The sequence below is a fragment of the Erpetoichthys calabaricus genome, chromosome 3, assembly GCF_900747795.2.
Source record: "Erpetoichthys calabaricus chromosome 3, fErpCal1.3, whole genome shotgun sequence".
In the NCBI taxonomy this organism is placed as follows: domain Eukaryota; kingdom Metazoa; phylum Chordata; class Cladistia; order Polypteriformes; family Polypteridae; genus Erpetoichthys; species Erpetoichthys calabaricus.
The window spans coordinates 214,167,438-214,182,783 of NC_041396.2; the positions used below are offsets into that span (position 1 = coordinate 214,167,438).

Consider the following 15,346-nt stretch of genomic DNA (forward strand, 5'->3'; position numbering starts at 1 on the left):
TTTAAAGTTTTGTTAAATCGTTCTGTCAAACCATTCGTCTGTGTATGGTAAACAGTGGTACTCAATTTCTTAATAGCAAAGCTGTCACATAATTGTTTCATCACGTGAGAAGTAAAAGGTGTGCCCTGATCAGTTAAAATTTCTGTAGGGATGCCAATACGAGTAAAAATCTCGCACAAAGCTTTGGCTACAGTGGAGGAATTAGCTTTTTTCAAAGCAGCCACTTACGGATATCGCGTTGCATAGTCAACTAACACACGCATATATTGATACCCATTTTTGAGTCTTAGGTAAAGGGCCTACTATATCTAATCCCACCCGTTGGAAAGGGACTTCCAAAATAGGCAGAGGAGAAAGGGGAGCCCGAGGAGGTTTATAAGCAGAGACGATTTGACAATCGGGACAAGAAGTACAGAATCGCTCCACATCTTTCCCCATATTCAGCCAATAAAATCATTTTGATAAACGTTATCTAGTCTTATCAGTCCCCAGGTGCCCACCCAAGATGTGAGAGCGAGCTAATTGCAAAAGAATGTCCCTATGTACTTCAGGCACAACTAACTGTTTAATAAATTCCCAGACTAAATGATCTGATATCACTCTAAAAATACAGCCATCTTTCTCAAGAAAGTGCGGGGTTTTTAAGCCCCCGGATGCACGCTCTTGGTACTAAGAGCCACTAGCAGAGCGAGCCTGTTTAAATGCATATTCTAATGAGCTATCAGCATGCTGCAAGCGCACAAAATTGGTCTGCTCGCCAGTGCTCAGTTCTTGTTTGGAAGCATTCGCAAGTTGAGAAGTTGTAGATGGGCCAGCCAGCCAGCAGCTCTGGGAAATTGGGGGGTGTCACCCTCGGTCTCGCTGAGATTTCTGGCCAACAGTTAATAAGTGAAAATATGGTATGCAATACTTTAAAAATTGTATGCCTTTATGCTGAGAGTATCAAGTAAAATAAATATGAAGTTGTGTGTAGATGCACAGTTATATTATAGCAGTAACATAAATTTAGGTAAATCCCAAAGATGAGGAGTAATACAAGATAGACATATAAAATACATATTATTTGGGAAAGACATGCAAAAATCAAAAAGGTGGGGAAGTTGTCATTAATGTAAAGGAAAATACGAATGTGTGTCAGCTTTAACTGGATGATGACCCACATCTTAGTGAGGATATCTGGACTCCATTAGAAAGCATTAACACTAGAATTACCAGAGCCTACGAAAAAACTCGTATATCCGGCCCACCTTAAATCGCTTCTTAAATCCGTTCACACCTCTCCGCCAGCATCCTTTGTCCTCTAAATGTGCTGATAAAAGACAAGCTGCCAGCAGCCGGCTATTCCATCCCCCCACCGACTTAGAACGTGAGTGAACTTTTCCCAGCTCATGCCTTGATTGATTATGTGGGAGTGAAGTGGAGTTTTACAGTGGAAATAATAGATCGTTAATCTAAAGTAATCTGTGTAAACACATTGTTAAAACAGAAACTTTGTCATATTTTAGTAATAAATGTTACAAAATGTAGTAGGCATAAACTATAGAATGTGTAAAGCACGAGTTCCAAAGATCAAATAAACACTTTCACAAAAGCTTCAAGGATGGTACAACAGCCTCCGTGGCGTAGCGTGTTAAGATTTGCCTATTAGAGCACAACAGCTCTGCCGCCTCACAGACATGAGTTCGATTCCCCGCTGGGGATGAAATGTTGCTTTTTTTTTTTTCTTTTTAACCTCAAACGGACATAAAATTTCTAAATTGGTATGCACTGTCAGTTAATGAGATCGTTATATTTTCATGTGGGATGCTCCTTTTAAAATATTTTTTTAACAATTGAGACTGCAATTAACAGGAACAACTGTCCTTATAACTGTTATTTTTAAGATCCATAACACACAGACAGACGAGCACTGCATAATAGAGAGACAGACAGGCAGAGATATATAAATAAACAGGGAAGGCACATGTACTGAAAGAAAAAAAAAAGATCAACGTGAGTTGTTCCTGCAGCACTGAATAAGCTCAGGCGCTCTAACATCACCCCTCCCCTCGATCTTACTTAGAGAGAGAACTGCCGGCAACGGAGACTCACTCAGACTTTTCAGAACGCTTGGCGGGCGGGGCTTTACATCGGCACAGAGAGAAGAGAGAGACCGAAGCGAAAGAGTATTACAACAAAGTATTTTTATGGTCCCGACAATTTCCCCATATGACACAAGTCTATAGAAATCTCGTTACTACGAAGTTCATTCAGCAGATAATTTCATTACAACAAAGTGACCTTGAAATGAATCATCCACAGACCAGTTAGATCTGTGGTCGCAGCTCAGTTGTGCACATTTTCGCAACGATCCCCAAACAGAAACATTGTTAAAAAAAAAAATTCTTTCTTTGAACTTTCCTCGTACTGTTTTTGTTTTTGCTGTTTTTGAATTTCTGTGGTTTTCAGTGATACCTTTTGCTTATTGCTTGTCAACATTTGAAAAACATCCATTGGAATTTAACTCATTGTCACTGTTTCACACGTTAATAACAACAGTAGTCGAGCAATCAGTTCAAAGCTGGTCGTGTTGTAAACTGCTATAAGAATACACACCAAAGCAAGCCAGTGCTGACTCACTCTGATGACATCATCATGTGTTGCGCCAGGCTGCTAACTAACATCCCTTAACAGTCATCCTCCTATAGAAACGGCAGACACGAAAAAACGATAACAGTGTTAATGTTTGTGATGTGCAATCTGTTGGAATGACAAATGCAATGCATATGTCTTTGTTATATGCAAAAAAAGAAGAAAAATCTCAGGTTGCAAACATATGCGAATTGCTGCATTTGAAGACAGTTTTTATGTGGTTCAGCGATGCTTGTTCAAGAAACATTCCTATTAATGTGGCACTCATTCAAGAAAATGTGAGGTTTCTAAACTCTCTTGGAACCTCTGTCAACAAGTGCGATCACCACGTCTGTATAAGACTGTTTATCTGTTGCCGGGGCAACAGCAACCTCACAGCTCTACCATAAAGCAATCGCACTTCGGGACGCACTTCAGCGTGATCTTCCCATTGGGTTTTTGGTGGGGGTGGAGGGGGATTCCCAAAAGAGTTCAAAAACCTCACAATATGAACTGGCATTCAGGCACTAGGGCACCCCACCTTTACCCACTCTGCAGACTCAGTATCCAGCCATGCTGGAGGAGTGCTGGAGGAGCCTGAGTTAGCAGAGGTTGTTAAAGATACCAAGCCAGGGCCTTCTTTCTCCCAGCTGGTGTATGATCACCTATCTCAGCTTTCAATAGAGTTTGAACATTATTCCCAACCACAAAAGACCCCCGAAATGGTAAGGAATGGATCTGTGACCCATTTGTGAATAAGCCAGGTGAATCAACTTTGTCTGTGCTTGAAGAGGATCAACTGCTTGAGGTTGCAAATGATGGTGGCCTTAAAGGTATGTTTGAGACAACTTCAAATCTCCATACTTTTTGGATTAAAGTCAAGGCGGAATATCCTGAGGTTGCCACAAAAGCACTGAAAAGTCTGCTTCCATTTCCAACATCCTATCTTTGTAAGGCAGTGTTTTCTGCAGTGACAGCAACCAAAATGAGATTATAGAGTAGACTGAACATAAGTAACACACTTAGTGTGTCACTGTCTTCCATCGTCCCCAAATGGGATCGTCTGGTTGCAAGAACACAAGCTCAGGGCTCCCACTGATTCTGCATTATGGTAAGTTATATAATTTCTATTACAATATTATAACTTAATATTAATAGAAATGTAATGTAAATTGTGTATAAAACTGCCCTACGAACCCACTCCGAATCCTCAAAACACACCGGTCCCTGGAAAAATTTGCTTCTAGTAAAGTGGTCCTTGCTGTCAAAAAAGTTGGGGACCACTGTTCTAGACCAACCCCTAAAAACACACACTCCCTGTAACATCCTTTCAATATGCATCTTTGTAATGCTGTTAAAAAAACAGGTTTAGATAGATATTATAGTAAAGGGGGGATTTAATTTTCTAGAATTAAATGAAAAAAATATATATACATATAAAACCTTTTGTGAACTGCTCAATTTCAAAAGCTACTGCTTCCAGCATTCTAAGAACACTTTGCAGCCATATCATCTCAGTGAGTACACCTGCAGGGACAGGTAGGTGAAACTAAGCAATACCTCAGCAAAGTCTCTGCTGAAGGATCAACTGCCACTTAGTAATATGTTTGCTTATGCCCTTTCCAACCCTATAAGGTATTGTGTCATTATCAAAATAGGTTGCTTAAGCATACATATTCATGGTTTGTTTTAAATTATTTGTGCTTTATTATTTAAAGTAGTTATTATGCTCCACCATCATTTTATTAAATTTGAGGCATCCGTCTAGTAACAAAAACAATCATTTTTGCCAATTTTCCCATTTACAGACATTTTCAGAAATGGAACTCACTCATAACTAGTGATGAGCGAGCCCCACGGAATTCATTCTTCAACGAGTTCTGCTAAGTCATAAAAACGTTCTTGACCTTTGCTGAACTCTGTTAAATGCTTTGAAGTCAATGGGGAAGAAAGAACACAACTAGTTTTAAGCGGATTATCATGGTGAAGTAGTCTTTCAAGTGCCCCTGAGGACTGAGGTCACGTCTGCCATACTATGCAGGACCGATTATTGTGGCCAAAAATGTGATTTGAGCTGTGAGGCAACAATGCTTCAAACAACAAAAGATGTAGACGGAAAAAAAAAAAATACCAAAAACAAAATAACAAACAGCCACAAACTAGCAAATAAGTAAATAAGATACAGATCACTGCACTCGCAGAGCTCCAATATGGGGAACACATTGGCCAAGCCAGAAGGCAGCAGTGTTGGACTGGCTCGCTCCATTGAAGTCGCAGCTCTGGGCAAAGCTTACCATGTATCTGTGCAGATGCTTCATACTTTTATTACGCATGCTTCCTGACAGTAAAAAAGTAGCAGTGCTATATGACAATACACAAGGATCATGCTACATATCCCGTAGTGGTACTCATAATATTCTCACTATGGTCAGCTAATGCTGTGTTTCTCAACCTTCATAGTCCCGTGACATAGTTTACCCTTTATAAATTTATTGATGCCCTACTAGCAGCCAATCTGCATGGAAAAATTCCACAAGAAAGATCACTGATAAATACAGCAATTCTGCTGCAAAAAACACTGACCAAGACTACTCATAATCCAATAAAAAAATACAAAGAACATAAAATCAAATCTAGTCTACTTCCAGGTGAGGTCTATCAAGTAAAATACACATTAAATAAGAGTGTGATTAAAATATACCTAAAAATGTAAAGCGTGAATGTACTGTTTTACAAAAAAAAAAAAAAAAACTTCCAGTAAAAACTGCCTTAATAATTATTCTTCTGACAAATGCTGAAAACTGCCCCAAAACAAAGAATTACAATCTTAACAAAATATGAAGAGACTTACCATATTTATTTCAGGCCGAAAAACAGCAAGAGTAAAATCCAGATTAAAAAACTCCAAAAATTCAGTGATAAGACTGGCCACCAAGCGCCCTGATAAGAAATTAAACAAACTGCATGTTATAATCACAGCAAATCTACAACACTGTAGGCTGATATTAGAAGAAAAGATAAAAAGTTCATTCATTTTTAGACAAATATATACTATATACTGTTAATTCAAAAATCATTAAAATGTTACAGGTGACTGCACAACAGAATTGAATATAAAATGGTCTTGGGTACACAGAAAGCTTAAATGATAAGTTCAATATTTATCAAGTCAGTTATTTTTTCATAATCATTGTATACATTAGTTTGCCATAACTTGTTCTTAATCGAAGCATTTCATCTAAATTAAAAAGCAAAAAAATATTTTGCCTGTCCTTGCCATTTTCAAATGTTGTACACAGGGCAGTGGTTCAAACATGTGAAGACGAAAGCCTTATCCACTGTGTCCAATGTCAAGCTAGAATGTGCGCAAGTACTGATCCACTTTCCAAATCAGAATACGTACAATAAAAAGTGCATCTGTGTCATTGTTACGTTAACTTCTTTTCTTCAATATATTCATGACTTAGTACATTTTCCCTGAGGCTTACTAGTTTTTAAGGAATTGGAAACTGCAGACCTTTCTGCTGTCATAAAATCTGTTTAAATTTTATTTTGAATTTCCTTTTGCATTGAGATTTATCATCTTACTATTAGATTTTTAAATTATTGTAATGCCTTTATTATGGGAACTACCACTTCATGTACTTATTCATATGACAAAAGAGTCCATTGCAAAAAATATGCCCTTGACAAAAGTGTGGGACACAGTACCCATGTTTGTAGATAACTTCCAAAGCCTTTTGCAAGCACTTTTTGATTTTTTTTCTGGTTTGACAAATTCTTGGCTAGGTTATAAAAGATTTGGTCTGAATTTGGTTTACTCTTTGTCATGTGATTGATTAATTCAGCCCTCCTCGTGTAAAGACCGCAAATCTACCTGTGCGAATCCACCGATTAAGGACACCGGACAAGACAACGGACACTCCTATTTAACACTAGAATCCTTAAAGCCTACGAAAAAAATTTTAATTGCTGGGCCACCTTAAATACCTTCGTAGAACTTCATCAGCATCTTTGTTTTGCAAATGTGTCAATCAGCACATGCAGCAAGCAGCCTGCTATCCCATCCGCACCCCCTACCAACGCAGCTAGAGTTTTCCCAGCTCAAGTCTGTTTTTCTTGGAGTTAGGTGCCTCGAGTTGTATAGGGTAAATAATCGTTATCCAAATAACAATGTGTTCTGTTTCTACAATGATCGGAGTAAATGTGGGATGACAGGAAATGTGAGGTAAGAAATGTTGAGCACATAACTAAAACAGTTATAGTAATAGTTACAGTAATAATGATGTCTTTAGTCCAAATATCACTTAAACACTTCCACAAAAGGTATAACAAAACAAGCGCATTTTAATTCAAGAATATAACCAAAGAAAAAGAAATCATTTAATTTACATGTTGCTGTCAATGAGTAAAAACCCAAGCCAAAATATCAATTGACAGAAAGCCAATGTGTCTGCTTGGCTAGTGCAGATGTAAGAACTGCTACCTCATAATCAAGAGGCTGCGGGTTCGAGTCCAAGCTCTTTCTATTTTGAGTACTCAGCTGCTGTTATTTTTACTATAATATAATAAAAGCATATGTTTGATTTGAATCTGTAACACCAGTGTACGTTTTGGCTATTATTTAAAGTTAGGGTTTTTTTTTTTTATTCAGTTTTATTTTGTCAGTGATGTTCTTCTTTTCACAAGAGCAGCAATGACCACAGTTGGCGCTGTGGCTGATGCCTGGTCAGAACTATTTGTTGTACTGGCAGTCAAAGATACAATGTTCCATGACCACTATCAGACTATCATGCTCTATTTGCACTTTGACAACAAAGGCACTGTACAGATATGTGAAAAACAACAGATTTGCTGTGATCTCAGACATCTGGCAAACTTTTGTTGAGAACGGTGTTTTGAGTTACAATATATTACTGTTGATGAGCAACTGTCTCCAACAAAGTTCTGATGTCCTTTCTTGTAATACATCTCAACCAAGCCTGGCAAATTTGGTGTAAAGTTTTGGATTGCAGCAGATTTGGAGAGTTCATGTGCAATGCCACTCCTTATTTAGAAAAAGATCCCAGTCATCCCACAGGAGAAAGACTTTCTGAGAATGACGCTTCTGGACAAAGGCAGAGGCTTAACAACAGGCAATTTCTTCACATCGCTTTCCCTGGCTAATAGAAGGCTGCACCGCAACACAACTCTGCTTGGTACCATAAATAAAATGGGACAGGAACTTCCACCTGCAGCAAAAGTCACTTTAGTACACAAGCAATTCTCCACGCTAATGTTTAAATCCGGCAGTACCATGCTGACGGTGTATGCGCCCAAAATGAAGAAGCCCGTCTATACTCTCAGTACCATGTAATATAATGTGGAGTATGGGCAAGATCAAAAAAAAAAAACCTCATGTTCATGCATGGATGCGAGTGTGCATGCATGAAAAAGGCAGAAACAGTTTTGATCTCATTCAAGTAGTTAATGGAATATAAACAGTTTTGATCTCATTCAAGTAGTTAATGGAATACAGTAATCCCTCCTCCATCGCGGGGGTTGCGTTCCAGAGCCACCCGCGAAATAAGAACATCCGCGAAGTAGAAACCATATGTTTATATGGTTATTTTTATATTGTCATGCTTGGGTCACAGATTTGCGCAGAAACACAGGAGGTTGTAGAGAGACAGGAACGTTATTCAAACATTGCAAACAAACATTTGTCTCTTTTTCAAAAGTTTAAACTGTGCTCCATGACAAGACAGAGATGAGAGTTCTGTCTCACAATTAAAAGAATGCAAACATATCTTCCTCTTCAAAAGGAGTGCGCGTCAGGAGCACAGACTGTCAGAAACAGAGAGGAAAGCAAACAAATCAATAGGGCTGTTTGGCTTTTAAGTATGCGAAGCACTGCCGGTACAAAGCTGTTGAAGGCGGCAGCTCACACCCCCTCCGTCAGGAGCAGGGGGAGAGAGAGAGAGAGAGAGAGAGAGAGAAAAACAAACAGTGAAAAATCAATACGTGCCCTTTGAGCTTTTAAGTATGCGAAGCAACGTGCAGCATGTCGCTTCACGAAGCAGCTGCACACAGAAGGTAGCAACGTGAAGATAATCTTTCAGCATTTTTAGACCAGCGTCCATATCGTCTAGGTGTGCGAACAGCCCCCCTGCTCACACCCCCTACGTCAGGATCAGAGAAAGTCAGCGCGAGAGAGAGAGAAAAGTAAGTTGGGTAGCTTCTCAGCCATCTGCCAATAGCGTCCCTTGTATGAAATCAACTGGGCAAACCAACTGAGGAAGCATGTACCAGAAATTAAAAGACCCATTGTCCTCAGAAATCCGTGAACCAGCAAAAAATCCGCGATATATATTTAAATATGCTTACATATAAAATCCGCGATAGAGTGAAGCGCGATATAGCAAGGGATCACTGTATAAAATAAACACTTTCGCAAAAGGTATAATAAAACAAGCGTGCTTTCATTCAAGAATAAAACTGAATAACAAAAAGTTAAAGTGACAACAAGATACCAAGACGTGATTCACCAGTGTTTGTGTGTCTGTTTATATCCCTTCAGCGATATCTTTTACAGGTAGCAAAAATTTACACCAGATGTTACAGACTCATATCAAATGTATGTTTTTATTATGCAATAGTAGTAGTAGTAGTAGTAGTAATAATAATAATCTATCTTACTAAACCACAGTTAATTTATGCACGGCGGACGCACCGAGGCGCATGCGTACTGCCAGAGTCAAACGCGGCAGCTTCCCAGAGTCAGCAGGTGGCACCCAAAGAACAGAACGTACTGCGCCGTGGCGCCCGCCCCAGAGTCAAATGCAGCGGCTTACCAGAGTCAGTAGGTGGCGCCCAAATAACACAGTCAAATGCAGCGGCTTCCCAAAATGCGGCGGATTCCCAGAGTCAGTAGGTGGTGCCCAAACAACACAACCTGTAAGCGCACAAACAACAACACCTGTAAACTACACTTGCTCTAATCCACTGTGCCAGTAATATACATCACATAACGGTCATTCAGTAACACACAAACAAAAACGAGACCCCATGGATAAACACAATAAACAGAGGCTCCTTCAACGCGCTTCACACACACCAGAAGCAAAGAACTCACGGCTCCAAAATGAAACACCTCAAGTAACGGAAATACAAAAACGAGACCGTATGGATAGAAACAATGAACGCAGGCGCCTATAACGCGCCTCTGAAACAACACACGCAAAGGAGTCACGGCTACAAAAACAAAGAGCTCAACGGTTACAAATACAAAACCGGGCCCGTACAGATGAAAACAATGAACGACGGCGCCTAAAACGCGTTTCTGACACACTACATGCAAGAGACGCCCAAGTAACGGAAATACAAAAACGAGCGCGCATGGCTAAAAACAATGAACGAAGGCGCCTACAACGAACCTCTGAAACAGCAGACGCAAAAAAGGCACGGCTACAAAAACAAACAGCTCAACGGTTACAAATACAAAATTTGGATTAATGACTGTCATTTGCAGTCATTGTCATTCACTTAACTTCCTTGAAGAAAAAACTGGCAGTACAACTGATGAGTTTACACATTATTGTCAAAAAGGTCAAGTTCAGCTGCCTGCTTTGGATGAATATCCTGAATATTTACGCAAGCTTTTGACTAAAAATGTACCCGAAAGTAAAAGCTTTATGGAATGCATTAGATCCTACTCCTACAATAGTTCATTTGCTTTTGCATCTACCGGGGTAAATATCAAGCCACCACCTGGGAATGGCCCATACTGCTTTCGCGTGTGTGGACAAATATTGCCTCGGATTGGAACAGTGCACCCTCAGCCAAATCAACGACGCAAATTTGCACAGATGTACGTGTTGGATTTAGATGACGCAGTTTATCAACAAATGCACCTTCCTGAAAACAAGCACTGCACAGAGCTCATAATGAGAAATGCCAGTTTGAAATACGCAGAGAATTGGCATTACTTTGAGAAACTAACCTTACTACAGAACATGCGGTGTGCTGATACAGCATATACGAATTGGTTGTTGTGACTAGGAAATGGAAACCTTACCACTGCATTTCAGCTTCACCCAGATATTATTAAAATTCCTCACGCCTTTCTCTGCGACGACTTGGTAACGGAGGTTTTTGGTGAATCGATATCATTAGACCAGATACCACATTTGACGCACCGAGCTATGTTATGTCCAAAGAATATTGACGTAGACCACATAAATAACCAAGTGATTGTATTACTTCCTGGAGAAACACATGTCTTTCTAAGTACTGACAGTATTGATTCTGACAACGAAACTGAGCATCTTCATTTCCCATTAGAATATTTAAACAGTATTAACCTGGCTGGATTACCACAACACAATCTTAACCTTAAAGTGGGAACAATAGTCATGCTATTAAGAAACCTTAATACTAAACAAGGTTTATGCAACGGTACACTGTTGGTCGTAAACACCATGACAGAACATGTTATCGAGACACAGATACTAACTGGATCCCATACTTCCAATACTGCTTTGATTCCCAGAATTGACCTTACAAGTTCTGACCTTGAATTACCCTTTAAACTTAAACGACTGCAATTTCCCATTAAGGCTGCATTTGCCATGACCATCAACAAATCCCAAGGACAAACCATGGACAAAGTAGGCATTTACCTTTCTGAGCCTGTATTTGCACATAGACAACTTTATGTTGCCTTTTTGAGAGTTCGTCGTTCGTGTGACGTTAAAGTCAAGGTTGTAACTACTCCATACCAGGGACAACTACTTCAAGAACAGCAAGCCATCTTTACTGAAAATGTTGTTTATAAAGAGATATTTCATTAACTGTTTTTATTTTCATTTTTGGAATGTTTACTTTCCAGAATACTTCATGTGAACCTTTCCACTCCGCTATTGGTTTTACTTATAAGTGCGACAACTCAAAGACATTTTCGACTTACATGATGTGACAATTACAATACCGTTTTTGTTTTAATAAATTGGTTAATGTTAGTACAAATGTCTACATTTAATCCAATAAAAACTTTACCAGGACGCTCCCACCCACCATCACTTTTCGTTCCGGACGCATGCGCACAGCCCCTCACCGCCCCAAACACAAACCCAGTGGCTTCACTGACTCAGTGGATGGCACACGAACAACACAGCCTGTAAACTAGACTTGCTCTGCTCCACTCTGCCAGCGGTCGGTGTCAGGAAAGGAAAAGGAATCACGGCTCCACAAAACGAAACCGCTTTAGTACGGATGTGCTTATTTAATTAAATGACATTTCCGCGGACGCACCCACCCTCCATGATATTTCATCCTTCCAACGATCGGAGGAGACAGAAACTGATTGCCATTCTTAGATTTACGATTCTTTACAGAATCGCGGGCTTACTGGTAATAATAATAAATAGCAGCTCACTACTCAAAGCAAGAAACACCCAGACTCGAACCCGCAATCTTTTGGTTATAAGGTAACAGATCTTACCTAACATGGAAAAAAAGTTTCTCTTTTAGTTATGTGCTTAACATTTCTTGCCTTGCGTTTTCTGTCATCCAACATTTACTCATATCGTTTTACAAATGGAACACAAATGAAATGTATGTATTGCAAATAACAGTATACAACTCAAGGCACCTCACTCCAAGATAAACAGACTTAAGCTCTATTATGGGGAATCGGATAGCAGGCTGCTTGCTGCCTGTGCTGATTGACACATTTGCAAAACAAAGACGCCGATGAAGAGGTGCAAAGGAATTTAAAGTGGCCCAGCATTATGACTTTTTTTTTTTTTTTTATAGGCGTCAGGGATTCTAGTGTTAACTAAAGTACTTTTTTGTTTTCCTGTCACTGTCATCTTCAAAATGTGTCAACAATACATTCCTATTATTAACACATGACATTTCTCTCGCACCCTTTGGGTTTCTCCCACTCCTGCTAGATAACCTTCGTCCACTGTATCAAGCCACCACTTAGGCACTCCCTTCTCCTTTGGATTGTGGAAATGCCAGTATGCAGTCAACAAAGTAGACCTTATTCCAGCTTTCATCATCCAAATGGCTCTCCAAGTGGTGGCTCTGACAGATACTTGGATTTGACCAGAAAACATGGTAACGCCAACAGCACTTCCCTCTGCTTTCAACTTCTTTCATTCCTACTGCTCTACTGGCAGGGGTGGGGAGAGAGGTATTCTTACATCAAAGAGCTGGAAATGTATCCCTGTGTAATGGATGCAACTTCACTACTTTTGAATACCATGCTATTACTGTCTCCATTCCAATCAACATGGCCACTGTTGTTGTTTATCACGCTCCTGGTTTGTTCAGGATCTTCCTTGATGTGCTGGATGAACTGTTCTCTTCTCTCCCAGATGATGACAGCCCACTTCTAATTCTCAGGGACCTGAAAATCCACGTGGACAGCCCTCTCTGCTGACTTTCTCACTCTTCATTCCTCCAACATTACACAGCTCCACACCCCACAGACTCACAAAGGCTGACAATTTGCTTGACCTCATTCTCTCATGCAACTGCACTCCCACAAATGCTACTGTCACTCCTCTACACATATCAGATCACTTTTTCATTCAGTTCTCTATGCTGCTTCAGTCTTCTCACTCTTCTTCCCCCACTGTATCCTTCCACCAACACCTCCGTTCCCTCTCTCCCATCCATTTCTCTTCCATAGTCTCCTCTGCTCTACCTCCTCCTGACCACTTCTCTTTTCGACAGCAACACTGTCACAGACGCCCTATGCTCAACTCTGTCCTGTCTTGAAAATGCTTTCCTTCTCTCTTCTAGGCCTGCATGCGAAAGACCCTCCTGCCCCTGGCTTTTTGAAGCACTCTGCAATCAACGGACCAGGTTCAAAACAGCCAAAAGGAAATAGAGGAAGTCTGCTTAGGCAGACCTGGCTAAGTATCAATCCATGCTTACTTCGTTTTCTTCTGTCACCATCAATGCTAAGGTAAAGGTCGATCAGACTAGAATTAACAGCACCACAGACACAGGCTCTCTGCTTTTACTTCCCTTCTTAACCCTCCTCCACCTCCTTGTCTGTTGATGACTTTGACACCTTTTCTCAGGATAGGGTGGCCACCTTCAGCAGTTAATTCTCACCCTCGCTGCCACCCATTATGCCTCCTTCCAGCATCACCTAACACGCTCCACCTTCTATGCCATTAACGTTTCCAACCTCCTCTCCAATCACACTTCCTGTCCACTTGTACCTATCATCGCACATCTCCTTCAGGCCATCTCCCCCTTAGGGGTGTTTGATATTAGCAAAAAAATTACCTCTCGATATTTTCTGGGACTTTGACGACAGTAATAATTAAACAATATTTTGTATCCTTTAAAAACATGTTTGTAAAAGTCTGATTGATCTAGCTTGGTTTTGATAATAGGATATTAACTGTAGCTTACTATGAAGATAGATGGAAACAACAGTTTAAGAAAATAGATCTTATTTACTTTAAATAACACAAAAACAAAATCACCATTCAAACTATTACTGAGATCAAACAGTGTAAGTAAACCATTCCAAAGTGGCCTACAGGATTTACACAAATAATTGCACCTAGACCAACTATTATAATGAGAGCATTTTAAAACAGACACATAACCCTTAATGTAAATAAGATATAAATCCAAAGGGAATAACATACTACCGGTAATCATAATTGAAGTACAGGACATGAACATTACAGTCTGGATAAACAAACTGCTCTGCTGTAAGGTGAATTGTGAAGCATACAAATAAGAACAAAAATTTAACATACTGTACTATAGTGTAAAAATTGAACGTTCTGGCAAATACTGCACAGGAAAAAAGCTATAGCATTTGTAAACAAGTTCTGTGATATGCTGCACATAGATACAAAAAAACCCACACCTGTAACATTTTTAAATAAATTACTGACTTCAAGTTCTGTCCAATATTGCACAAAAAGATATACAAAAAAATAAAGCAATTATAAAATTCTACTGAGGAAAAAGTTTTGTGACAGAAACACCAGTCTGTCCATAGCATCTGGCTTCAGAGGAGCACAGTTACACGTTACAACATTTCCTCCAGTGCAGGTACATTTTGCAAGTTTCCTCAATTGGGGGAAATGTACTTCTTATGCTTTCCACCACTCAAATGGATTTATATTACTGCCCACCTCAGATATCATCAAGAGGCAGTGTGCTGAAACTCACCTTCTCTGGATTCCTTTGGTTTTTTTTTTTTTAAAATAGCTGCTAAAAGACTTTTCTTTTTTGCTCCCTCCCTTGTGTCATCATAGGGGTGGGATGGAGTGGGGCAAGGAGGCAGAGATCTATCTATACGAGTGTTTCCAATAATGAAAGGAAAAGAAAAAAAAAGTGAACTGGAGTCGAGGACCCCCAATCAAGACAGCTTGTGAAATAAAATGGGCCCGTTAGGCATATGCTTCTTACGGAAATAAAAATAATCTGTTCGAATAAGTTAAGTAATTTGTTCCAAAGGATTAATATTTTTTTTTATGCCTGAAACGTACAGTGCTCCGTACTAGGTCAACCTCACTTTGCAGATGGTGAAACAAGTTAGTTGTCAAGCTGTCTTGAACTGCTAACGATTTCTGATATAGTTTGCAGATTCACTACTTTAAGCAACATTAGTCTTTACAAAGCCAAACCACCTCAACACGAGCGAGGATGATCCATGTCTTGCAATTAAATCTAACAACACAGATTGTGAGGCTGTTTATCCTCTGCTGCG

The 15,346-nt window shown here is 39.7% G+C and overlaps 1 protein-coding gene across 4 annotated transcripts in view; it reads right to left on the reverse strand.

Moving 5' to 3' along the window:
- The window catches only part of cep43 (centrosomal protein 43), a 100,153-nt gene that overhangs the window by 76,591 nt on the left and 8,216 nt on the right, over positions 1–15,346 (reverse strand). For 3 of the 4 annotated variants that reach the window (XM_051925457.1, XM_051925460.1, XM_051925458.1), the window contains exon 4: positions 5,462–5,550. The exons of the other annotated variant lie outside the window; for it this stretch is intronic. In XM_051925457.1, the coding sequence (XP_051781417.1) occupies positions 5,462–5,550 (89 nt within the window). The remainder of the gene's footprint in view (positions 1–5,461; positions 5,551–15,346) is intronic. 4 annotated transcript variants of the gene reach the window in all.